The sequence below is a fragment of the Hordeum vulgare genome, chromosome 7H (assembly GCF_904849725.1).
Source record: "Hordeum vulgare subsp. vulgare chromosome 7H, MorexV3_pseudomolecules_assembly, whole genome shotgun sequence".
In the NCBI taxonomy this organism is placed as follows: Eukaryota; Viridiplantae; Streptophyta; class Magnoliopsida; order Poales; family Poaceae; genus Hordeum; species Hordeum vulgare.
Window position 1 is genome coordinate 607,197,426 of NC_058524.1, and position 26,491 is coordinate 607,223,916.

A 26,491-nucleotide genomic window follows, 5' to 3' on the forward strand; every position below is an offset into this window, starting at 1 on the left:
GCAACAGTTAGGCCTTCCTCTCCAACTGCGCTTAAGTAAGTTATCTTTGGTTAGTATGACCCCTTTGTGTATAAACCACATAAATATTTTAATTCTCAGGGGCACCTTGATCCTCCAAATAGGTACAGATATTGGTAAAATTCCTGTATTTATCAGATGTGAATACATGGACTTGACTGAGAATACTCCATTCTTAGTTAATATCCACCTAATACTATCTGATTGTTCAGCTAAATGCACCTGCATGATTCTTTCAACCAAATGCAACCATGCATCCCAGCGAGCTCCTACTAAAGCCCTTCTGAACTGTATATTAAGCGGTGTAGATTGTAGTATCGTGGATACATAATCCTCTTTACGTTGTACTATATTATATAACATTGGGTATTGAAGTGCAAGTGGTGTGTCCCCAAGCCAAGTATCTTCCCAAAACCTTGTTGAGGCACCATTACCCACTATAAATTTTACCCTCTGGTAAAACTTCATCTTTATCTTCATTAGCCCTTTCCAAAATAGGGAATCATTTGGTCTAGCTGTAACCTGAGCTAAAGTTTTAGAATTTAGGTATTTGTTCTGAAGTATCTGAATCCACGTTCCTTCAGATTCTGTAGATAATCTACTTATGCCCAGAAGCGTTTTACCGTTGTACCGAAGTGAAAAAAAAAATTACATTCCATGAATTCGTGATACTACTTGTCTTACTTATTCCTAGTCATTCCACTCATTCGTGATACTTCGAGACATATACAGAAGTATCGATTTGAGACAAACCACAAGAGTACACCAGAGTACACCAGAGTACACCAGAGACAAAGAGGTAGGCTGAATAGAAATGTGGAGCTTTATTTGTTGCAACATCCACATCAGAGTGACTCGGTTTAGGCATCTAGGACTACACGGCTTGTGTTGCAGCTGAAATAGATTACCGAAAAAAGAATGAGGCATATATATATATATGTATATCTTTTGATCTACTGGTCACCAAGACAAAAGTACAAACTTGTTAGTAGTACCTGAGCCTGCCATATCTATTTCCTCGTCTCGTAATATATACTGCGGATAAAGTCTTGTCATCTCCAGTATTGGACGGTTGGGGTTCGCCTCGGCCATTCTCTTGAAAGCATCCTCCGCAGCCTTTACTTCTGCCTCCGTCGAGCGAAAGCAGTCTATTTCGACAGCGAGGTGAGCAAGGCTGGATAGGAACTGGATGCCAAAGTCGAAATCGACCGCAGCAGATTTGGGCTTTATGTAGACGCCATAGAGTTTAAGCTCGTTGAGCCTTGGCATAGCCCCCGGTTCAAACATTAAAACTCTCACACGCCTGATGAACTTAAGACTCTGCAACTGTTGAAATCCTTCACGCCTGAAGATGAGCCGCCCAGCGTCCTCTCTAAAACACAGTGACAATTCGATCAGATTGGGTATCAATCCAATAATCTCAATATCCTGCTGCTCTATCTTCGGACCATCGAAATATAACATGTGTAGGTTGGGAAGTGACGCGAGCCATCTGCTAATCCGGCTGATATATTGTCCATATACAAAAACCTCCTCGATACAACCCAAAGCAGGGAGGAACGGCTCTTGTCCATCCTTTTCTCCCAGTACATAATCAATACTCAGGGAACGGAGGCCGCATTCGTCGAGTTTACAGAGAGAGGACACCAGCTTTTCCTTGGACTGTTCTAATTTGTTGCCTTCTATCCCATCAATGTCCAATCTAATCCTCAGCTTTCTTAGATTTGTTAGTTTGCCGAGCTCTTCCACAAGCTTCGACTGCAAGGCATCAACGCAATCAAGCTCTTGCAAGTTTATCAAGTTTCCCAACCCATCTGGAAGCTTACAACCGCGGTAAACAAACAAACGTGCCAGTCCTTGTAGCCGAGTTGTGCTTTCAGGAAGCTCACTTAATCCATAGGATGTAACTAGCGTCTCTAGATACAGTAACTCCCCAATTTGCCTGGGTAGCTCCGTGATTCCTGTAAAAGAAACATCCAAGTATCTCAGCTGATAGAGTCTTTCAATACCCTTGATATGATGATTTTTTAACTGATCGCAGTCTTGCAAGTCTAGCACGCGCAAGCATTTTGACCTCCCAAGCGAAGGCAATAGCTTGATATCCCCAAAAGCACTGATTGACCGAGCGTGTGACAAATCCAATTGCTGCACGATTTCTTCATCCTCATTTCCCTTTAGAAAGAGCCGACGAACTATGCCATTAGGCTTGCATTGTTTCTTCAGGACAGTACACATGTTCTCCTGGGAGGATTTGTCAATTAGGAAATCAAGGATGGTGTCATGGACTCTGCAATACTTTGCCTTGCCGTCATACCCTATGTTTTCGGGCTGTATTAGACTTCTGTTCACAAGCTGGTGAAAATATTCCTCTCCTAATTCCATGAGGTCTTGTCCACTTTCTGCATGGATAAAGCCTTCAGAAATCCATCTGCGTACCAGCCGTTGCCTTTCAATCCTTTCGTCTTCAGGAAACAGAGCCAGATACAATAAGCAACTTCTTAGGTGGTGGGGAAGATCAAAATAACTAAGAGATAATATGTAATTCATGGTCTCTATTATATCACTTTTGGCCTTTGAAGAGCGTATTGAATGTCGCACCCGATCCCACTCTTCTTTTGTTTCCCTTGTTGTCGCCAACAAGCTAGAAATGGCATTGATGGCCAGAGGTAGACCACGACATTTCTTCAAAATTTCATTGGCAGCTTCTTTCAAGCTATCAGGACAGCTTTCTTCACAACCAAATATCCTCTTGAAAAACAATTTCTTTGAGTCAGCCTCACTGAGTCGTTTCATCTCATACACAAGATCGTCACTAGAAGGAGAACAAGATTTGGCAACATCAACTATACGTGTGGTGATAATTATTCTGCTGCCCAATGTATTCTTGACAAATGCACATTTCAGAGTTTCCCATGTTCCTAACTCCCATATATCATCAATTATGATAAAGTACCTGCAACACAGTTTTATGAACATACGCATTACAACTCATTAGATATTTATAGTAATACCTATCAAGTAACGTGAAATCCTGATATAATGCCACATCTGTGTGCATCCTAGATATAATACACCTTGATGTAATTGTCCAACATCAATAAAGATGTCATCATCTAAAACATACTTGTACAATAAGTGAAATCCTGAGAGCGTCTAACAATAATACACAGCTAAAAATGGGGAAGAAACTCCAAGATAACAACTCCACACAGAGTACTAGGTATAAGAAACTCTAATGCGTCGACACATTTGAACCGCGCGTGTCCGTTTGGGTCTAAACGGACAAAAACGCCGGACCAACGCGCGGACAAAACCTAAATCACATCCGCTCGGTGTCCGTGTGAACGCATTTCCAGCCCAAATTTACGTCTATTTGCATCCACACGAACACGAGACGAACGTGTTGCGCGTCCACTCGGTGTCTATCTCGAGCCCGCATGTCGGCCATCCAACTTCCACCATGGTTGTAGTCAATGCTGCCCATCTACCCTGGACCCGCATGACAGCATCCTTTTTAATTGCAAGCGTGCGGCGGCGCCGACCTCATTCACTTCTCCTCCTATAATCCAGTCCACATCTGCTCCTTCGCTCAGGACATAAAACCCTAGCTGTCATGGGCTTCTTCGGCAAAGGCAAGGCCAAGGGGAAGCACCACCACAAGGCCGACTCATCGCAAGTGCCTGGGAGGCCATCGACGAAGGGGTTCGCATTGGTGTCGGCGCCGCGAGACAAGAGGGCGGCAGCGCCATGGGACTACGAGTACATCCCGGTGCACCACGAATAGTACCGTCGGGAATACCGCGTCCCGCTGCCGTGGCCAGACATGAACCTCCTCCATGGCTGGCACCTCGACCCTCACTGCGTTCCAGTGTCAGCTACCGCAGTCCGAGCGTGCGCACGCTAACGAGATCCGGGTCTGGTGTGCTCTCCTCATGCCGGAGTAGCACCACGACCCCGCCTACACACCAGACTTCCCTAATTAACTTGGACATCTGGTTTGCCACCAAACACGATGTGCGCTGCCGTGACGCCGTCCATCTCGACGCCCGCCCTCCACCACCGCAGGCGGTGGTCAAGCAGTGTTCCTCGAGGCATTAGAGCAAGTACAATAGTAGAGCCGGCTGCCGGCTGTAAGCTCATGCCATGTCACCTATAGCCCATCTTATAGCTAACATGTACAATAGTTGGTTAGAAGAGTGTACTGCTTATTTATTATATGACCCACCTTTCATTCTCATAAAGTGTCTAGGAACACGTGCTAGAGCTGACTCTTAACTAAGAGCCCGCTTACCTTCTCTCTCCTCTTCTCTTTCCTCCAACTAAGCAAAAATATACTACTTTATTCCTTATAGCCAGCTGACTCATCTCTATTGTACTTGCTCTTAGAGGTGGCGACCCAAAGCGCCATAAAGGCATCTCTACGCGAGGACTCCAGGTGGCCTAGCCTCGAGGGCGTGATTTAGGTGTCGGCCACTAGCGACAACGTCTACTCGCTACCACCACCGGCCCCATCGTCACCGCCCGCACTCGTGCCGGCAGCACCCGCGCCCACCAGCGTCTACTAGTAGTAGCGCGTCGCCCGGGAGTAGGTGAGCATGCCGCCCGTTTTGCTAGGCGTTACGGAGGAGTAGGCGGCAGCCTACCTCGTGGCGTGGAAGGACCACACATTGGAGCAGGAGCTCGAGAAGGAGAAGTGCAGACTTCCCGCAACATGCTTCGACTTCGCCCGCTCCGATGACGAGGATGATGTCTAGGGCTGTCGGCTAGGGCGGCTGTTTTTTTATTAAAGTTTTATACTATTTAATTATGTGGATTTTGACCGGCTCTAATATGCATTTTTATTTATGTATAATTATTTTATGCTTTTTAAGTTTTTTTAAACGTCCATGCCGACTAATGGGTCGGCTATGTTGGACGCACCCACACACCCGAAGGTAAAGTTGAACACGTCCGTCCGCTCGTCCGACCCAAACGGACAAAAACCGCATCGACGCATTGGACTTACTTTTATATACAATTTGATCGCAATATAAGGAAAAAACATTGCAATAGGAAGCAAACAAAAATAGCAAGATTTAACAACAAAGAGGAAAAATTATGAATTCCTTGATGAGATGCTCGGACCGAGTCAAGGCAGCTGTTGCGACTGGCAAGTACAATGATTTGCCACTGCCAATAGCTATTTTTTTTGTTTTTTTTTTGTAACAAGTTATTTCCTCACGATTCGTAGGACCTCAATTCTGCACCACAATATTGAGTGGTCTGCGCCTCAATTCTGCATGCAAATTGCTACGAAAGCAGAAAAGGCTACGGTTATCATTATGTTAAGCTAGTCAAGCTGGTCCGATCTGACCATGTTTAATTGCTCTATTAATTCTTCCCTTTTCTCTTTTTGCGATATGGATATAGATTCTTCAACGGATATTTGATATCCATTCACGATTATAATGCTGATAACCGTAGGTTTATAGCCTCTAGAGACCCTATATTCTTAAAGTGGCTAATCACAAACCCAATGTAATGCATATCAGGTAACAGTGGTCTGCACACATGCAAGTGCTTTGGGTCCTTAGAATATACTCCCTCTGTCCCATAATGAAGATACTATTGTAAAAAAACGTTTTTATATTATGAAACGAAGAAAGTAGATATATCCGCAGTCATGTTGTGCATATTTGTCTTGTACAAAAAAAAAAAAAACTCCCGGCCCCGTGCGGCGGCCGCCGGGCCGTACCGGGCGGCCACCACTGGCCTTCCCCTCGAACTACCGCGCCTCCCCTCCCTCCGCCTACGCCGGCAACGTCGCCGGGCAAAGGCCCGGTGGCGCGGCGGCGGCGGACCTCCTTTGCTGTCCTGTCCGGGATCTGAGGCTGCGGCGGCCTGATCTGGGTCCTTTGGGGCGGTGATGGCGGGCAGCAGCAACCGGAAAGTGTGAGGAGGCCTGTTGTAGTCGACGGGGAAGGCAAGAGGTGGTCGCGTGGGCTCGATCCTAACAAAGGCCTGTTCGTGGAGGTTTCCCGGTTTTGTTACGCATCACGAGGATTATGGTGGTGGTGATTTCCTCCTCCGCCGGAGGTGGTCGGCCGGTTTGTGGCTGGTTTCGCGGCTCTCATGATCCGTCATCTAGTCCCGGTTGTGGTCCTTGTGCTTTCTTGCATCACGACAATGTCCTGCTTGATTGGTCCTCCTCGATCTGGCCACCTCCATCTGGCCATCGACGTGTTCCGGAACGGCCGTCAGAGAATTTGCTCAGGATATCTGGATCGGTTAGTTCTGGTCGTGTACGTCCATATCAGCCTATGAGGTTCTAAGGGCGTGGCGTGAAGCTCTGTTGACTGATGACACCTTGAGACATGTCGGCTTCTCGATTTCATGGTGAAGACAACAGTGCAGAAGGTCATGATAGCCGAGATCGGAGGACCGGTTACACGAACGAAGTCTTGGAGGCGATGGAGACAACCAGGTGTTAGATGAATCCTAGGAGCGGCAATGATTTGTGGGGCGGCAACAATGGAGGATTTCATCTTCAGTGGTACTCCCCGGGGTGGCCAGTCGTGACTTTCAGGATGAAAACCCAAGGTCTAGCCTTCATTGGTTGTGCGTGGCAATTACCTTGTTGAAGGTATTGTTTTGGGAGCACGGACTTTTTCCAGGATGAAAACCTAAGATCTTTGATCGGACAACGACGGTGCTTGTGCACCGTTCCCTTCTTGAAGGCTTTGCTTTTGGAAAACTGTTATGGTTTCTAGATGTTGTATTTTGTGGTGGTATGAGTACTGCTATTGGGAGGAGTTGATCGTTATGGTGGGTCCTTTTTTTCATTTGCTTTCATTTTTTTTGTCTGGCTGTGTGCATTATGGATGTCTTGGCGACATCTTGTAGGTGCAAAGGCTGGATGTAATTGGTATCTTCGTGACAAAAATATATTTCCCTTTCTAAGAAAAAGGAATTGCATGTACTTTACTGTTTTTACTGGCGCCATGTCACAATTATTTAATAAATAGAACATAGTAGTAAGTTTGACAAACCTGTGGCAATCAATTAGAAAATGTGTGACGCCAGAAATCGGCATATAGATTTTAGCTATATCTTATAGTGAACAGACCGACATGAGTTGCAAAAAACAATGACTTCAAATTTTAAACGCAGTCATAAAAGTTAAGCACGAATGTAAATCACACAAAGCAATCTTCATTAGCTAAATTCTAGGCAACGGATTATATATACATGAGCTAATTAAGCAATGTTACTTTGTAAAATATATCTCATATATGTACCTTGTGTCTTGGAGGAATTCTCGAATCTTGTCCATGATGAGTTGTATATCATTTAAACTAGAGTAAGCATTGTCTTTCTTGGTGATTTGTGACAATATAGATCTTAATATTGCCTTTATGTCAGGCTTGCGTGAAATCGAGACAAAAGCCCCACAGTCAAAGGTCGCCCCAAGGTTGACCCGGATCTGGTTGGCGAGTGTGGTCTTGCCCAACCCTCCATATCCAACAATAGAGACAAATTTAAGTGATTGGCCCTCTTTCTCACTCAGCCACTTGACAAGTTCATCTTTTGGTCCATCAATTCCGACAAGCTCCGTAACATCTTTGTAGACTGCACGAAGTCGAGGATCCACCTTCTCTTTTGCAGGCACAGAGGTGGAGGACTCGTCGATCTTGTACCTTGAGTGGCAACAAATCAGAAACATCTGCTTAATCACAAATTTGATGGTACTAAGTACTAACACTGTAACTGTAAAACAAGATCTGATAGTACCTTAAGAATCTGTCGCTGACATCCTTGATTTCATTCTTGATGTCTTTGACCTCCTTAGCGATCTTGCGGCGGGTCTTGATGTCCGGCAGCAAGTTCTTGCATTTGTCCATGAGCTTGGTGAGGCCATGAGCATCGGAAGAGGAGGACTCGTGCTCCACGAGGACCATGAACTTGTCGATGTTGTCCTCGATCTTGTAGGACATCTCCCGCACCGCGGTCACACGCAGCTTTGTTGGTTCATCGGGATCCTCCACATCTGACATCTTGAGGAGGAACGCACACATGACCTCCAGCTCGTCCTTGAGGAACTTGATGTCCCCACGGACGTTCTTGAGCAGCTTGTATTCATCCGTCAACATAGCTCCCAGCTTCCTCAGGAGGGAACCCATTGCCCCCGTGGATGCGCTCACCAGAACTTCCGCCATTGTTGCTCTCTCTCTATCTCTCTCTCTGTTGACTTGGGCTTGCAGATGGCGATGGCAATGGCAAGCAAGGGAAAAAAGGAACAACCCCCCACGCGTTAATGTACACGCCTACACTCTGCATACAACCCAACCTCTACTGATACGTGGGCCTATCGCGTCGTTCCAACAGCGCTACTCTCATTCGGATTCTATATAATGTTTGCTAATTCGTGCGAGCTACACGGGTATACACTGAGACAGCTTTGCAGGATACATGTGCTGCTCACTCCTCGAGATATAAAGCGTGGAAGGGCACCCAAAGCTGCCTCTAAAAGCATCTACTGACCGACTTTTTAAAACCGCAGACGCATGCGGGTTCTGTTCCCGGACACTGACTATTCAAGGCTTAAATTTATTTTCTAAAAGGACGATGCTCTGCAGAACGATTTAGCAACATTTATTTGGCCAGGCCTCCCGATCCGCGAGCTGTAGACGGGCGCGTCGATAAATGTCCATACAACATTTTTTTCTCGATGCAATAAATTTCATTCACGATGCAGTAATTTTCGTCAACAGTTGCGATAAAAAAATTGTAACAAAGAGGTAGCCCGAATAGAAATGTGGAGCTTTATTTGTTGCAGCATCCAATCAGGGTGACTTGGACTCCATAACCAAAGGTGCATCTCGGTTTAGGCATCTAGGGCTACACGGCTTGCGTTGTAGCTGAAATAGATTACCGGAAAAAGAATGAGTCATATATATGTACATCTTTTGATCTACTGCTCACGAAGACAAAAGTACAAACTTGTTAGTAGTACCTGAGCCTGTCGTATCTATTTGCTCATCACGTAACATATGCTGCGTATTAATCCTTCTCATCTCCAGTATTGGACGGTTGGGGTTTGCCTCGGCCATGCTCATGAAAGCATCCTCCGCAGCCTTTACTTGTGCCTCCGTCCAGCCAAAGCAGTCTATGCTGACAATGAGGCGAGCAAGGTTGGAGAGGCGCTGGATGCCAAAGTCGAAATCGACCGCAGCAGATTTGGGTCTTTTGAAGCCATAAAGTGTAAGCTCCTTGAGCCTCGGCATAGCCCCCGGTTCAAACATTAAAACTCCCATACGAGCATTGTGAACCTCAAAACTCTGCAACTGTTGAAACCCTTCACGACTGATAATGAGCCGCCAAGCGTCCCTTATAAAATACAGTGACAATTCGATCAGATTGGGTATCAATCCAATCATCTCAATATCCTGCTGCTCTATCTTCGGACCCTGAAAAAATAACATGTGTAGGTTGGGAAGTGACGCGAGCCATCTGCTAATCCGGCTGATATCTTCTCCATATACACAAACCTCCTGGATACAACCCAAAGCAGGGAGGAACGGCTCTTCTCCATCCTTTTTTCCCAGTACATAATCAATACTCAGGGAACGGAGGCCGCATTCGTCCAGTTTACAGAGAGAGGACACCAGCTTTTCCTTGGACTGTTCTAATTTGTCGCCTTCTATCCCATCAGTGTCCAATTTAATCCTCAGCTTTCTCAGATTTGTTAGTTTGCCGAGCTCTTCCACAAGCTTCCACTGCAAGGCATCAACGCAATCAAGCTCTTCCAACTTTATCAAGTTTCCCAACCCATCTGGAAGCTTACAATAGCAGTCAACAAGCAAACGTGCCAGTCGTTGTAGCCGAGTTGTGCTTTCAGGAAGCTCACGTAATTTATAGGATGTAACTAGCGTCTCTAGATACAGTAACTCCCCAATTTGCCTGGGAAGCTCCGTGATTCCTGTACCAGAGATATCCAAGTATCTCAGCTGATAGAGTCTTTCAATATCCTTGATATGATGATTTTCCAACTGATTGCAGTGTTGCAAGTCTAGCACGCGCAAGCATTTTGACCTCCCAAGCGAAGGCAATAGCTTGATATCCCCAAAAGCACTGATTGACCGAGCGTGTGACAAATCCAATTGCTCCACGATTTCTTCATCCTCAATTCCCTTTAGAGAGAGCCGACGAACTATACCATTAGGCTTGCATTGTTTCTTTAGGACTGTACACATGTTCTCTTGGGAGGATTTGTCAATTAGGAAATCAAGGATGGTGTCATGGACTCGGCAATAATCTGCCTTGCCGTCATACCCTATGTTTTCGGGCTGTATTAGACTTCTGTTCACAAGCTGATGAAAATATTCCTCTCCTAATTCCATGACATCTTGTCCACTTTCTCCATGGATAAAGCCTTCAGAAATCCATCTGCGTACCAACCGTTGCCTTTCAATTATTTCGTCTTCAGGAAACAGAGCCAGATACAATAAGCAACTTCTTAGGTGGTGGGGAAGATCAAAATAACTAAGAGATAATATGTAATTCATGGTCTCTATTATATCACTTTTGGCCTTTGAAGAGCGTATTGAATGTCGCACCCGATCCCACTCTTCTATTGTTTCCCTTGTTGTGGCCAACAAGCTAGAAATGGCATTGATGGCCAGAGGTAGACCACGACATTTCTTCAAAATTTCATTGGCAGCTTCTTTCAAGATATCAGGACAGCTTTCTTCACAACCAAATATCCTCTTGAAAAACAATTTCTTTGAGTCAGCCTCACAGAGTGGTTTCATCTCATAGACAAGATCTTCACTAGAAGGAGAACAAGATTTGGCAACATCAACTATACGTGTTGTGATAAGTATTCTGCTGCCCAATGTATTCTTGACAAATACACATTTCAACGTTTCCCATGTTCCTAACTCCCATATATCATCAATTATGATAAAGTACCTGCAACACAGATTTATGGACATACGCATTAGAGCTCATTAGATATTTATAGTAATACCTATCAAGTAACGTAAAATCCTGAAACAATGTCACATATGTGTGCATCCTAGATATAATACACCTCGATGTAATTGTCTAACATCGATAAATATGTCATTATCTAAAACATACTTGTACGATAAGTGAAATCCTGAGAGCATCTCACAATAATACACAGCTACAAATGGGAAGGAAACTCAAAGATAACAAGTCCACAAAGAGTACTAGGTACAAGCATCTCCAATGTGCCGACCATTTGGTCCACTCGTGTCCGTTTGAGTTGAAACGGACAACAACGCCGGCCAATGCGCTGACGCAAATCCAAATCACGTTCACTCGGTGTTAGTGTGGACGCATTTCCAGCCCAAATTTACGCCTGATTTGCGTCCACATGGACACAAGACGGATGTGCTGCACGTCCGCTTAGAGCCCGCGTGTCGTCCAGCCAACTACCACCTCGGTCATAGACAATGCTGCCGACCTACCTCGGGCACGCATGACAGCGATTAGAAGCGTCCAAACCCGTCTTTCTTACTTGCAAGCGTTCGATGGGGCAGTCCTCATCCATTTCTCCTTCCACTCTAGTCCACATCTGCTCCCTCGTCGGCGACAGAAAACCCTAGCCATCATGGGCTTTTTTGGCAAAGCCAAGGGCAAGCAACGCCATGAGGCCGGCTCATCACAAGGGCCGGTGAGGCCGCCGACAAAGGGGTTCGCATTGGTGTCGGCGCCACGGGACGGGAGGGCGGCAGCGCCAGGGGACCGCCAGTAGAACCCAGTGCACCACTCACAGTACCATTGGAAATACCGTGTCCCACTGTCATGGACGGACGTGAACCATCCCCACGGCTGGCACCTCGACCCCACAGCATTCCGGTGCCGGTCGTGCTAGTCTGAGTGCGCATGCCAACAAGATTTGGGCCCAGCGTGCTCTCCTCACGCTGGAGCAGCGCCGCATCCCCGCCTACACGCCAGACTCCCTTAACTAACTCCCCTAACTAGGACATCTGGTTCGCCACCAAGCATGATGTGCGCCATCGTCCAGCTCGACGCCCGCCCTCCACGGCTCCACCGACGTCGCTGGTGGTCAAGCAGTAGGGTGAGGAGGAGGAGGAGGCATTCCTCAAGGCGTTGGAGGAGGCGACCGGACGTGCCATTGAGGAGTTCCAGTGGGAGGACTCCTCGAGGCCTTGCCTCGAGGACACGTTGTAGCTGTCGGTCGCCAACTGCAGGTCTACCCGCCACTACCACCGGCCCCATCGTCACCGCCAGCATCCGTGCCGGCACCACCCGCGCCCACCAGCATCTACTAGTGGCAGGGCGTCGTCCGAGAGTGGGTGAGAGCGCCGCCTGTTTGGTCGAGCACAACGAAGGAGAAGGAGGCGACGTACCTCACGGCATGAAAGGACCACGCATCGAAGGAGGAATGGGACAACGGCCAGGCCCGCATGTAGCAGGAGCCCGAGGAGGAGGAGCGCCGACTTTGTTGAGTGCGCGGGGAGGAGGAGGAGCGGCAGGAGCGCGAGGAGGAAATGCACGCAACGCTAGGCAGATCCACCGCAACAAGACATGGTGGAGCACGTGACGCTAGCGGCATACCAAAAGGACTTCCCATGGGCTGAGCCGCCACCATTCTTTGACCTCACCCTCTCCGATGACGAGGATGACGCCTAGGGCTGTGGGCTGGGGCGGCTGTTTGTTATATTAATATATTAATATTTTATATTTGATTTTATGGACTTTGGCATGCTTTAATATGCATTGTTATTAATGTTTAATTATTTTAAACTCTTTGAGTTTTTAAAATGCCCCTGTGGACTAATGCGTCGGCTGCGTTGGGCACACCCACGGACCCAAAGGCAAAACCGGACACGTCCGTTTGCTTGGTCGACCCAAACATACAAAAAACGGACAGAAACCGCGTCGATGCGTTAGAGTTGCTTTTATATACAACTGGTAAACATGCCCTTGCGTTGCAACTGAAAAATAAATAAAAATCACACACTTCTAATGGTTCAAGGCCTCCTTGTCCAGCTCATATTGTAACAAGAAACCGCCTGGTTCAGACATGTGCTGTAGTACATGTACTATAGCACCCCCACCCAGTGGTGTCAATAATCTAACTGGGCATGTCTTGCACTTTACTTCTATGACAAATATGCCCATATGTTGCACCGTTACACACATATACATATAGAGTAAATATTGCAAACATATCCATGCATTTTAACGTGAGAAAAATACCACATGCCCTAACCTAATAAGCATGGATCATGCTGTCAATGTAATAACAACATGACCAATAATTTAACATTGAAACAGTTTTGCAAATAGCAAAACACAGCCTGAAAGTTTGATGTGCAAAATTTTCCAACGACGATCGATTTTTTTATGGAGTTAAATACACTGTGAGTGCCTAAACTTGTCCTATGCGGTCAGTTTAGTGCCTAAACTTGCAAAATACACAGAAGTGGTGCCGCAACTTGTCCCGTGGTTCAAATACAGTGCCTCCAGACGTATTCCGCGGTATGCACCGCCCACGTGGCACGCCAGCGTGTCACCGGCCCATATGTCAGTGGCTCGGGGCGACGGAGGGGCTGGGTGAGGCGCACAGCCTGTTTTTTAAGCAGAAAACCAAGACCAGTACCAGCAGAGGAGGAAGAAGATTATGCTGATCCAAGCATCATTGTTGTAAGATCATTTTCTCTTGTACTTAGTTACCTTTGTACCTAATTTTTTTGACCTTGCTATGATTGCTTGCAGAACATTATGCCACACAGAGTAATTCCTCAATTGGACCCAACACAAAGGCCAGATTGTATGGTATACAAGATGCAGGAAAAGGTAACTTCTCAAATTCCACATATTTATTTATTGCTGCCTAATTTCTTGCAATGTTCTCACATACAATGCATGTGCCAGGAGAAGTTCACATACCCAACAGTTAGAGACTTTTATCCTCTTCCAGAATCTACCTTCATTGCAAATGCAAGAGACTCAATCCCAGTAGCAAGAGTGACAACAGCAATGGCAAGGGGCAGGGTCAGAAGAAATGCAGATGCAGCAGCAGAATCTAGTGAACATGGAGTTGCAACAAGAGCCAGGAAAAGGCAGGCTAGAGGAGGGACTAGAGCTCCAAGAGGAGGGAGGAGTGCTGGAAGAGGAGGAACAAATGCTGCAAGAGGAGGGATAAATGCTCCAAGAGGAGCTAGAGCTGCTGCCCCTGGCTTCTCCAATCTGCTATTTGAAAATGATGGAGGGAGTGTGCATCAAGCACCACAGTTCATGCAAGCAGAGGAGGAAGTTCTTGTTAGCCAGAATGCACCAAATTATCTTCATGATTTTTTCTCACTTTAGTTTAAGTCATGTGTGTTTTAGTTCATGAATGAACTTGTCAAGCATCTTAGTTAAGTTCATAAATGAACTGCTCCTTTTGTTGGGGTTCAGAGACAAAAATTGGTTTCAAATGGTATTTTGGTATGGTTCAGATGCTATGTACTGTATTAAGTAATATGAACATTTTAGCTTTGTTCAGTACGCAATGTCAAGCTAGTCTTTAAGCAAAGTCTGAATATTTTCATAATATCTGTAGCTAAATTTATATGTTCATTTGTTTCTGTCAAATCCATGTCGCCTATCGAATTTGTATGCTCATTTGTTTCTGTAATAAATTTGTGCTCGCCGCGGCGCAGGCAGAGGAGGCACGACGAGCAGCGGCAGCTGGACCAGGCCGTGCTCACGGCTTCTCTGTCCATTGCACAAGCCAGCGCAGGGCGGCCAACCTTCAGTTATCTTCAGTTAATTTGCAAATGAACCAGCAATTTTTTGAGAGAATTAATTAAAGCCCAGGGGGGTTTCTGCTTAAAAACCAGGCTGTGCACCTCACCCAGCCTCTCCGTCGCCCCGAGCCACTGACATATGGGCCGGTGACACGCTGACGTGCCACGCGGACGGTGCATACCGCGGAATATGTCTCGAGGCACTGTATTTGAACCACGGGACAAGTTGTGACATCATTTTTGTGTATTTTGCAAGTTTAAGCACTAAACTGATCGCACAGAACAAGTTTAGGCACTCACAGTGTATTTAACTCTTTTTTATGATATTGTAGTGTCGTACAACAATATCTGTATGCATAGTCGAATAAGGTTTTACTTCTCCAACTTATAAATAACAAGCACATTCATAAACGTACAATTTTTTTTACCAACTAAAGCTTTGCACACTTAGAGCAATAATGAAGTAGACTAAGCTGGCCCTTGTGGCTGGATTGTTTTGTGAGGTTGGGAGTTCGACTATAATTTTTTTTGCCACGTATGAGTCATTATTTCCCTGCCCAACAATAAAATTGTTTTCTTCTGGATTGCGGGTCCACACTATGGAAAGGTAGGGTTATTTTTGTAAACACGCATGACGTATTAATAATATCTATTTCTTTTATTAGTAGATAGATATAGATTTGATCACTATATAAGGAAAAAACATTGCCATAGGATGCAAACAAAAAATAGCAAGATTTAACAACCAAGAGGAAAAATTATGAATTCCTTGATGAGATGATGAGGCCGAGTCAAGGCAGCTGTTGCGAGTGGGAAGATACAATGTTTTGCCACTGCCAATAGCATGTTGGCAAGAGGATAGATATCGAAACAATGTTGGGCATTTCCTATTTTCTTTTCTGTTTTGGTAACAAGTTATTTCCTCGTGATTGGTAGGACCACATATTGAGTGGGTCTGCGCCTCAATTCTTCATGCAAATTGCTACCAAAGCAGGAAAGAAGCAACAAATTACGGTTATCATTATGTTAAGCTAGTCAGGCTGGTCCTAGCTGACCTCATTAACTCCTCTATTAATTCTTCCTTTTTCTATTTTTTTGATACGGATATAGATTCTTCAACGGATATTTGATATCCATTCAGGATAATAGTGCTGATAACCGTAGGTTTATAGTCTCTAGAAAGCCCATGTTCTTAAAGTGGCTAATCACAAACCTAATGTACTGCATATCCGCTGACACTGGTTTGCACATGCAAGTGCTTTGGGTCCTTAGAAGATAGATATATTCACAATCATGTAGTGCGTGCTGATATTTGTCTTGCGGAATTGCATGTACTTTATTCTTTTCACTGGCGCCATGTCACAACTAATTTAGTAAACAGAACATAGCCGCAAGTTTGACAAACCTGTGACAATCAATTGGAAAATATGTGGCGCCAGAAATCTGCATATAGATTTTAGCTATATCTTATAGTGAACAGATCGACATAGGTTGCAAAAAAACAATGACTTCAAAATTTAAACACAATCATAAAAGTTAAGGACGAATGTAAATCACACAAAGCAATCTTCATTAGCTAAATTCTAGGCAACGGATTATATATACATGAGCTAATTAAGCAATGTTACTTTGTAAAGTAGATCTCATATATGTACCTTGTGTCTTGGAGTAATTCTCGAATCTTGTCCATGATGAGTCGTATATCATCTAAATTAGAGTAAGCATCGTCTTTCTTGGTGATTTGTGATAATATAGATCTTAGTATCGCCTTCATGTCAGGCTTGCGTGAAATCGAGACAAAAGCCCCACAGTCAAAGGTCGCTTCAAGATTGACCCGGATCTGGTTGGCGAGTGTGGTCTTGCCCAACCCTCCATATCCAACGATAGAGACAAATTGAAGTGATTGACCCTCTTTCTCACTCAGCCACTTGACAAGTTCATCTTTTGGTCCATCAATTCCGACAAGCTCCGTAACATCTTTGTAGACTGCACGAAGTCGAGGAACCACCTTCTCTTTTGCAGGCACAGAGGTGGAGGACTCGTCGATCTTGTACCTTGAGTGGCAACAAATCAGAAGCATCGGCTTAGTCACAAATTTGATCGTACTAACACTGTAACTGTAGAACAAGATCTGGTAGTACCTTAAGAATCTGTCGCTGACATCCTTGATTTCTTTCTTGATGTCTTTGACCTCCTTAGCGATCTTGCGGCGGGTCTTGATGTCCGGCAGCAAGTTCTTGCATTTGTCCATGAGCTTGGTGAGGCCATGAGCATCGGAAGAGGAGGACTCGTGCTCCACGAGGACCATGAACTTGTCGATGTTGTCCTCGATCTTGTAGGACATCTCCCGCACGGCCGTCACACGCAGCTTTGTTGGTTCGTCAGGCTCCTCCACATCTGACATCTTGAGGAGGAACGCACACATGACCTCCAGCTCGTCCTTGAGGAACTTGATGTCCCCACGGACGTTCTTGAGCAGCTTGTATTCATCCGTCATCATAGCTCCCAGCTTCCTCAGGAGGGAACCCATTGCCCCCGTAGATGCGCTCACCAGAACTTCCGCCATTTTTGCGCTCTCTCTCTCTCTCTCTGTGTGTGTGTGTTTGGGCTTGCAGATGGCGATGGCAATGGCAAGCAAGGGAAAAAAGGAACAACCCCCCACGCGTTAATGTACACGCCTACACTCTGCATACAACCCAACCTCTACTGATACGTGGGCCTATGAGTCCATTTGTTACTATTTACCCCATCGCGTCGTTCCAACAGCGCTACTCTCATTCGTATTCTATATAATGTTTGCTAATTCGTGCGAGCTACATGGTATACACTGAGACAGCTTTGCAGGATACATGTGCTGCTCACTCCTCGAGATATAAAGCGTGGAAGGGCACCCTAAGCTGCCTCTAAAAGCATCTACTCCCTCCGTCCCAAAATTCTTATGTTACATTTGTCTAGATATGAATGTATCTAGTCATGTTTTAATATTTAGATACATCTATTTATAAACAAATCTAAGACAAAATTTTTGGAACAGAGGGAGTACTTTTTAAAACCACAGACGCATGCGGGTTCTGTTCACTATCAAGGCTTAAATTTATTTTCTAAAACCAATCAATCACACGATTTAAATGAATACCTGTTTTATCCATATCATGTTTGTTTGGATTGGTTCGACGGACATTCATATCCGTTTCTATAATTGGATCGGCGCTTGCGTTCAACACGGCCTTGATCCATTTTTAAACGGTGCAAAAAAAAATTAATAAATATTTGGAAAATATAAAAAGTTAATTAAACATTAATGTCGTATTCAAAGGCTGGTGATAGTCCTAGGACTCCACGTTACATTAAACAGAAAATTTAATAAGTAAGCTAAAAACGAGGAGGCGCGTTGCAATATGTGTCCTCCTCTTCGTCGTCGTCGGGGTTGGTGAGGTCGACGAGCGTCGGTGTCGGACTAGCCCAAGGGAAGACCATCTCCGAGGCAGCAGTGATGTCATTCGCCGATGGCTGGACCGGTGCTGGCTGGGCAGCACGACGTTCCTCCTCAGCTTGGGCCTCACGCTCCAGCCACTCGATCCGCTGTGCCTCTGCGCGCTCCTCCGCCCGCCCCCTGTGTTCCACGTAGGCCACCTCCTACTCTGGCGTCCCTCCCAACCAGACGGGTGGCAGTGTTGACCCACTCGCGCACCATCCCGTCCCAGGCGTATTGCTCGGGCGTGAGGACCATCAGCCCTAGCTCGGCCTTCGCACGGGACGGCGGGGCCAGCTACGAAATGACCGTGTCGCCGACAGCGTAGGGTGCCATGGCCTCCGCCATCTGTGTCTGGTAAGCCTGCTCCTCCTCCTTGAGGGGTGCTTCCTCCTTGCTTGCATGTAGGTTGGCTGCCAGCGCATTCTGGTACGCGGCCTCCGCCTCCCGGTCTTCTTCGCTCACGACGAGGAGTGGCGACGGTCCAGCCACCACGTCGCCTACGCCACGTCGATGACCCTCCTCGTGCTCCCACGCAAACTAGGCCTCCCATTTGAGAGAGTCTGCAACATACACGGGGTTGCGCCACTGCTCTGGCGCCAGTTGCTGCCGCCGACGCCTCACCTCCTTTGTATGCGCCCGCGCCGACCGCGGCACCGCAGGCGCTGGGATCCTCTCCGGATCCAAATGCCAGTCATGCGGCAACATGACGCCGGGGTAGGGGAGGGGGACGCGGTGCTCCCAGTGCCACCTCACCTACTGCACTGGTAGCTGACCCGCTGCTGAGGCGTATGAGAAGATGCCGGTGACGGGAGCGTGCAAACATGGGCGACAGGTGGACTTGCCCTTATGTTTGCCAGAGCTCGACCCGGTGAAGAAACCCATGGTGGTGGCTAGGTTTTGTCGTTGGCGGGGGAGCAACGGGTGGCTAGATGGAGATGGGGACGACTTCTCGAAGAGGATGAGGCCGACCCCCTCCCCCCATGCTCGGATTAAAAAAGGACACATGGGGCCGCTGGTGTGTGGGCCCGCAGTGGGCTATTGTCGTTAATAAAGACGACGCTGGTTTTGACCGGGCATCAAGTGTGCAAAGGCGCGGACATGGGAGGGCACGTGTTGCATCCGCTTCGTGTCCGCACCGATGCATTTCAACACTAAATTTGGGCCTGAAATGAGTCGGTGCGGACGGGGAGCATACCCGTTTTGGGAATGGGTCGGCGTGTTGGGCCTCCACTTTTGTCTGCGGCGACCCAAATGGTATGGTAGACGAAATGGGTCTCTAGGTTGGAGTTGCCAACCATGCAACCCAAACGAACGCATGTTTTGTGTGTGTTTTGTCCGTTTAGGTCGGGTCATCCGTCCTCTTTCGTAAATGGGTTGGCCGTGCATCCAACGGGGCAGCTCATTTTTATTTGGACAACACACTTGCAGACATTTTTTGATCTCTTTGATAAATATCACATAAAATAAAATTTATTTCTAGATTAATGAATGTTCAATACAAAACATTTAAAACTTTAAGCCAAATAAATATATCATAGTTTACTATCCATATAAACATTAAATTGTCTTAAATACATCTAAATGGAAAGGTCGCCTATACATATATTGGTTGCTGACATGAATCCACATATGCTCAACCAAATCATTTTGCAGCGGCATGTGAGTATCCCAATCACGCATCTTATTATGAAACTCGATGAATTGTGCAAACGTTGCCTCTCCTAGTTGTGGTTCAGTGTCAGCATGTGCCTCGGCATAGAGCCCCTAAACTGTGGCCGTTCCATACCAACATGGTCATGGACAACCAATGCAGTCGTCACCATCTCCTGATCATTAGATGAAGAATCACCCGACTCCAAAAAAACATTGTAGAAAAAATACACATCATCAGATTTCATTTGTACCTTGGAAAAACATCGAACACCTTGCGAGCGTTGTGGAAGACTCCAGCTGGAGAGGAGCCTCAGGTCCACCGAGAGAAGGTTGCCATGAGAGGGTTTGGCTGAAGAATGACCTGATGCTAGATGGAGCCTGTGACTAACGGATGCACCCTACCTGCACTATTGCTGACCGTTGAGGTATTGTTGTTGATCCATGTATTGCTGCTTGTTTAGCAGCCACCCCATGAACCAACTTCCTATAACTAGTGATGATTGGGATTCTAACCATGTCTCTCTCTCTCTAGTGAAATGAAAAAAAAATCCCGTTGTGTTTGTGTTTCCTACTCACTTTTGATGCTTCTTCAGCCAGGACTAGGATGTGTCCTTTTCTTTAGTCAAAATTGTTGCAAATGTACGACATGAATAGTGATGTTGCCCAAGATCACATGAACTTGTTGCAAGTAGATGCAAAAGAGCATTTAAGAGGATTTCTAACGATGAAGGGTCCAAGCTTCTTTTTTGAAAAGGAGGATAACCCCGACATCTGTATCGATGCATACATCCATTTTAATTAATTATTAAGTAGATTTCACACAAAAGGCCATCATAGTCCAAACCATTACAAGATATGAGATAAACACCTACGACTAAGTCAACTTCGTCCACTGCAATGCCTTCAAGAAAGAATAAGTGCCCTTGTGCCATCATCATCATGTCCGACCAGAGATGGCCTAGATAGATATTTTCATTCTGGTTGTCGAGTTCAGTCAATGAAGAACAGTACAACAACAAGTAGATAACGCCATCAACAAGGTAATGACGTAAATTCGCCTTCGCTGTGCCCAACCAATAAAGGCCGGAACAAAAGTTTTGACTCCGGACATGAAGTGATGTTTCACCCAGCATCTTGAAGACAGATCGTTCGATAGTTACTTTCGCCCGTACTCTATGCCAGGGCCGAAAGGCACTAGCAGATTGGTGAGACGCCTTCCCACCTTACACCATCTTCTGGTCATCAGGTGGACGCACATGTCTCGCCGCGAAACTGGCCGCTACCACTCCTCTAGTGTAGCGTACTCTATGTTAGGGACGCGAGTCAATCTTTTGTATCCCCTGTGTCGTCGGAGCCACTACTCTAGTGCTACAAGCCACCGGGGAGCCATCGGTGTTATTAAAGCATCTCCAGCCGCGTCCCCAACAGTTCCCCTGGTCATTTTTTTTCGCCGGCGAAAAAAACGGCCCAGTTGCGCCCCCAAGAGGCTGTTTTTCGCCGGCTCGGGCCGAAATTGGCCCCGACGGTCCCAGGCCGAACCCAGCGCGCAGGGGTCGTCCGGGGCGCCGGAGGAAATGTTTTGGCACGATAAAACGATGGGCCTGCCGAGTCAGCGACTGGCAGCGCGGCCACTGTCATCATTGCCTCGTTTCCCACAGGAATCAATGCGAAGGTTGCGCTGCCTGTCAGCCTTCCATTGATTCACGGATAACGCAGTGAAGGCGCGGCGACGCGCATCTCGTCGGTTCCTACCACGCATTCACACGGTGCCGCTCCGTGCCCATATCCGCCCGATGCTATATAAGGCGACCCACCCCCCGTCGGTGGCCACACACATCTCCTTGCTGATGCTCTCTCCTCTTCTTCTTTGCCAACGGCGTCTTCTCTCCTTCTCCATCCCAACGGCTGAACGCTACCCCGACGATGGAGCTGCCGCCAATGGCTTCGGCAGGCGGCACCTCCGCAAGGACGAGGCACACCTCCTCTAAGAGGCGGAGTACCCGGCACCGTCGTACATGCGGGTGCCGGGGTCTTGAAGGCTCAGCGCCGACGGCGTCCCGGTACCGCCACCGCACACAAGAGCTGAGCGGTGGGTGGAGATTGCCCGCATCCGGTCCGGCCTGCCGGAGAACTCGCGCAACCTCCCGCGGTACGCCCCGGACAACGACATGCTCTCAACGGCTTTCTTCGACCGCCGTCACGCCGACCAACTCACTACCACCAACGGAGTCGAGCCCCGCGGCCGGCACAACTCCGAGGGGCGGCGCCAAAGGTGGGGCATCCCAGGCCGCACCTTGGAGGTCGTCCTCGAGCACATCGAGGACAACAACATGTCGAGGTACGATTACCCTCCCCCGTCGTCCTTCTCCCGCTGTCGTGGCAGCTCCTGGACGTCAAGGAGGATGGAGACGACGACGTCCTTGTCGTCCGGCTCCCGCTCCTCCGAATCGTCGGCATTGCTCCCCGTCCAGCCGGAGCCACATGAGACGTCGCCGGGGTGACACACGCGCAGCGCCGGGATCATCGTAAATGAGCCTGACGCTTCCTCCCACCTCGTCAAGCCGAAGAATGAGCCGGGGCTCCTGCCCATCAAGCAGGAGCATCTCGCCATTGCTGCTCCCGACGAGGCCGCCCTGAAATGGGCGCAGGATGACTACGTACGGGAATAAATGGAGTGCCAGCGTTGCACCGTGGAGGAGATTTCCGCTCGTCGCCGCGGCCCCGAGGAGGGTGGCGTCGTCATCCTTGACGAGAGCGATGAGGAGGCGCCGGCGCCCGTTCGCCTCGGAGACCCAGGGCAGGGGAGCAGCAAGGACGGCGCTGGGGCGGGCGGCAAAGACGATGACGGCGACGACCGCGATGGTGACTATACCACCTTCTACAAGCTCCTCGGCATGTAGAAGGCGGCGACGACGGGCGACAGCAGCATGCGCTAGTTTTAGCTTAGTTTTAGTTTAGTTTTAGTTTATTTTAATGTTTAATTATGTTATTTCCAGTTTTTATACAAATTTTAATAAAACTATGAATTTCGTATCAATTTGATCGGGTTTTGGTTAAATTTCGGACGGTTTAATTTATTCTTTAAACTCTTTTGGACGATCATTGGGGGGGGGGGACCAGAGCCCCACGGTGATTGTTTTCGTCGGCACGTCCCTAGATGACGCTATTTTGGTCGTCACATTGATCTCTTTGCCATTGATCATCTTGCCATGGTCGTTGAGGGCGGCCGGTCCCACCCCTGCTGAATGACCAGTGGAAGTCGTCGTTGCAGCGGTCATTATTATTCACTCCTCCATCGGCGATGATGTTGTGCAGATCGACGCCACCAGCTGCTCTTTCGCACACCGAGATGCCGACACCGACGTATCGCCGTCTGTCGTCGTTGGAGCTACATCGCCTATATCTGCCACGTCCCCTGACGCCCCCGGTACAACAATCTTTGACGCTAGTACACTGCTCCATGGTCACCTCTCCTGTGGCTGGCCCATCCTGCCTAATCGATGTGTCGTCGATCCAGGGCCACCGCCCCTGCCACAATGACCCGCTGAGGCCGCCGCCTCCTCCATCATGACTACTCGCACAACTGTCGCCAATTATATTGTGCATGTCGTCGACGCCTCTGCACTACTCCATGGCCTTCTCGACCGAGGTCGGACCATGCTTTGCAACTTTTTCATTGTGTGCAGCAACGATGGAGCCCCACGCCGGCGCTGGCTTCAGATCCAACATCCCGCAGCTTGGAAGCAACCACCAACGAGCCGGCGTACTCGAACATATCCGACCCAGACGGCCAGCCGCGAGCTGGGCGTCGCGGCACCGCCCACGCCATCATAGCCGTCTACAGAATACTTGAGATGCCTCATGAACTCGATGCTAGTACACTGCTCCATGGCCACCTCTCCTCTCCTGTGACCGGCCCATCCTGCCTAACCAATGTGTCGTCGATCGAGGGCCACCGCCCCTGCTGCAATGACCCGCTGAGGCCGCCGCCTTCGTCATGAGTCATGACTACTTGTTGCATAAACCCTGTCTGCCAAGTGTCGTTTTTATTCAGTTTCGTCAGTGTCTGTAGCTAACGTTTCCTTCGTCAGATTACATTCAGAAACGGCCCGCGGAAGTAGCTCGCAGCCGTTGCGTCAGGAGCAAGTCTCGCTCCCCCTTGATCGCTCGTGGGATGGCACGAGCAGCACGATCGGGAGGTGGCGACTTAGTAGGGGCCTTAAGCCCGATTCTCTTGTAAGTTTTGGTATAACAAGAGGAATAAAGGTAACATAAAAGCTGCAAGTTTTGAGCAGCGCAAACCCTCGGTTCTTCTTCCTTCTTGGTCGAGCGCGAGAGTGTTGTGAGAATTGCCAACAATTGGCATCAGAGCTTAGTTGCGAGCCCGGGACATGTCTGGATCAGTCGAGTCCGGAGGTAACAAGTCGCCGGCGACCCCGCGGAACCCTGGCGGCAACGAGATCGTCACGGCGGACAGGTCTCTGACGCGGATGGCGCGCGACACCGGCAGCGCGGCGTGGCCGCAGCTGACGCGGAGCAACTACACCGACTGGGCCGTCCTCATGCAGGTCATGATGGAAGGACGCCATCTCTGGGACGCTGTCCAGACGGGCACGGCGGAGCACAGCGAGGATCGCCTGGCGCTCGAGGCAATCCTTTGGGGAGTGCCGCTGGAGATGGGGCCAACCCTTGCCGCCAAGGCCACAACGAAGGAGGCCTGGGACTCCCTGAAGACGATGAGGCTTGGGGTAGCACGAGTGCGCGAGGCAAAGCTCGCGACTCTCACCAAGCAGTACAGCGACATCAAGTTCGCCGACAGCGAGTCGGTGGATGAGTTCGCCATGAGGCTCACGGCGATGGTGGCGCAGATGGCGCAACTCGGTGAGGTGATTCCTGACAAGCGTGTTGTTAGGAAATTTCTCTGTGTCGTCCTCAAGCAATTCTCGCAGATCGCTCTGTCGATCGAGACCCTGGTGGACCTCGACGCACTTTCCGCCGAGGAGCTAACGGGGAGATTGAAGGCGGCAGAGGAGCGCCACGAGCTGCATCAAGCCACCGACGGCATGGGGAGATTACTCCTCACCGAGGAGGAATGGAACGCCCGCCTCAAGACGGGCAATCATCATCCCGGCGCCTTTGGGGGCGGATCGTCCCAGGGCCGTCGTGGAAGAGGACGTGGACGTCGCGGCGGCGGCGGGGGACGCGGTCAGAACGGAGGCGCTGGCAGAGGGAACACCAACAACTCAGGGGCCGGCAACGACGACGATCGGGATCGGTGCCGCTACTGCAACAACGTAGGGCACTGGGTCCGCGACTTCAGAAAGAAGAAACGCGACGACGACGCCAAGGCGCTCCTCGTCCAGGGCAACGCCGGGGACGACGCGGATCCCACGCATCTCCTCATGGCGCAGGTATGTGATCTATCCGTAGACCCTGGCGATGGCGAGACACATGTCGAACTGGTGGAGGAACGGGTCGAGGCACATCTCGGTCTGGCCACGGACGCGCACACCGGTGTGTGGTTCCTGGACACAGGAGCCAGCAATCACATGTCCGGGGAGGAGGCTGCGTTCAGCGAACTCGATCACCACGTCACCGGCAACGTCAAGTTGGGCGACGGATCGGTGGTGGACATCCAAGGACGCGGCTCCGTGCTCTTCACCGACCACACCGGAGGTCATCGCGTGCTGAGTGGAGTGTACTTCATCCCTCGGCTGAAGAGGAACATCATTAGCATCGGTCAACTCGATCAGATCGGGTGCCGATCAGAAATCGAGCACGGCATCTTCACCCTCTACGACCAGCAGCGGCGCATCGTGGCAAAGGTACAGAGAGCGCGCAATCGGTTGTACCCGTACGCGCTCCAGCTCGCGCGCCCAGTCTGTCTGGCCACATGGTGCGCCACGGACGAGGCGTGGATGTGGCATGCGTGGTATGGCCACCTCAACTTCCAGGCGCTCCGCAAGCTCGCCCAGCAAGGACTGGTACGCGGGCTTCCTCACATCGACCACGTCGACCAAGTGTGTGACGGGTGTCTCGCCGGCAAGCAGAGACGCATTGCGTTCCCGGCAGAGGCGAACTTCAGGGTGGAGCAGATCCTGCAGCTGGTGCACGGCGATATCTGCGGACCGATCACCCCTCCCACAGCAGGCGGGAAGCGCTACTTCCTGCTCCTCGTCGACGACATGTCCAGGTACATGTGGTTGTTTGTGCTGCGGTCCAAGGACGAGGCGACCAGGGCGATCGCTCGCTTCCAAGCGCGCGTGGAGACGGAGACAGGACGCAATCTGCGAGTGCTGTGGACAGACCGTGGCGGCGAGTTCACGTCCATCGACTTCACCGACTACTGCGTCGATCGCGGCGTGCAGCGGCAGCTCACGGCGCCGTACTCGCCACAGCAGAACGACGTTGTGGAGCGTCGCAACCAAACGGTGGTCGCCATGGCCAGGAGCATGATGAAGGCCACTTCCATGCCAAGGGAGTTCTGGGGGGAGGCGGTAACCACTGCCGTCTTCATCCTGAACAGATCACCGACGCGCTCCGTGGTCGGCATGACTCCGTACGAAGCATGGCACGG

General features: G+C 48.9%; 2 protein-coding genes across 3 annotated transcripts; both read right to left on the minus strand.

Annotated features, from left to right (window-relative positions):
• Positions 1–579: 579 nt before the first annotated feature.
• Positions 580–8,352, minus strand: LOC123410127 (disease resistance protein RGA5-like). Of its 2 annotated transcripts, XM_045103014.1 has the most exons (4): positions 7,789–8,350; positions 7,296–7,694; positions 1,014–2,971; positions 580–912 (listed from the first exon to the last, which is right to left on the minus strand). In XM_045103014.1, the coding sequence occupies exons 1-4, from the start codon at positions 8,211–8,213 to the stop codon at positions 893–895; spliced, it is 2,802 nt and encodes a 933-aa protein (XP_044958949.1). In that variant the 5' UTR covers positions 8,214–8,350; the 3' UTR covers positions 580–892. The 2 variants fall into 2 exon arrangements, with proteins under 2 accessions (XP_044958949.1, XP_044958948.1); XM_045103013.1 differs by having other exon boundaries at positions 580–2,971; positions 7,789–8,352.
• A 451-nt stretch (positions 8,353–8,803) lies between these two features.
• LOC123409944 (disease resistance protein RGA5-like) lies at positions 8,804–17,495 on the minus strand. Its single transcript, XM_045102813.1, has 4 exons — positions 16,928–17,495; positions 16,442–16,840; positions 9,011–10,968; positions 8,804–8,915 (listed from the first exon to the last, which is right to left on the minus strand). Exons 1-4 carry the CDS (start codon positions 17,350–17,352, stop codon positions 8,896–8,898), a joined length of 2,802 nt encoding a protein of 933 aa, XP_044958748.1. The 5' UTR covers positions 17,353–17,495; the 3' UTR covers positions 8,804–8,895.
• Positions 17,496–26,491: the final 8,996 nt, after the last annotated feature.

What these genes read in the sequence shown, in the direction of transcription:
- LOC123410127 (XM_045103013.1), bottom strand. Translation starts at nt 8,213, where the DNA reads ATGGCGGAAGTTCTGGTGAGCGCATCCACGGGGGCAATGGGTTCCCTC. An exon ending in GTCAGCGACAGATTCTTAAG is followed by an intron (nt 7,695 to 7,788) that starts GTACTATCAGAT and finishes TTGCCACTCAAG; the next exon opens with GTACAAGATCGACGAGTCCT. An exon ending in GAATTCCTCCAAGACACAAG is followed by an intron (nt 2,972 to 7,295) that starts GTACATATATGA and finishes ACTGTGTTGCAG; the next exon opens with GTACTTTATCATAATTGATG.
- LOC123409944 (XM_045102813.1), bottom strand. Translation starts at nt 17,352, where the DNA reads ATGGCGGAAGTTCTGGTGAGCGCATCTACGGGGGCAATGGGTTCCCTC. An exon ending in GTCAGCGACAGATTCTTAAG is followed by an intron (nt 16,841 to 16,927) that starts GTACTACCAGAT and finishes TTGCCACTCAAG; the next exon opens with GTACAAGATCGACGAGTCCT. An exon ending in AATAGATACGACAGGCTCAG is followed by an intron (nt 8,916 to 9,010) that starts GTACTACTAACA and finishes AATCTATTTCAG; the next exon opens with CTACAACGCAAGCCGTGTAG.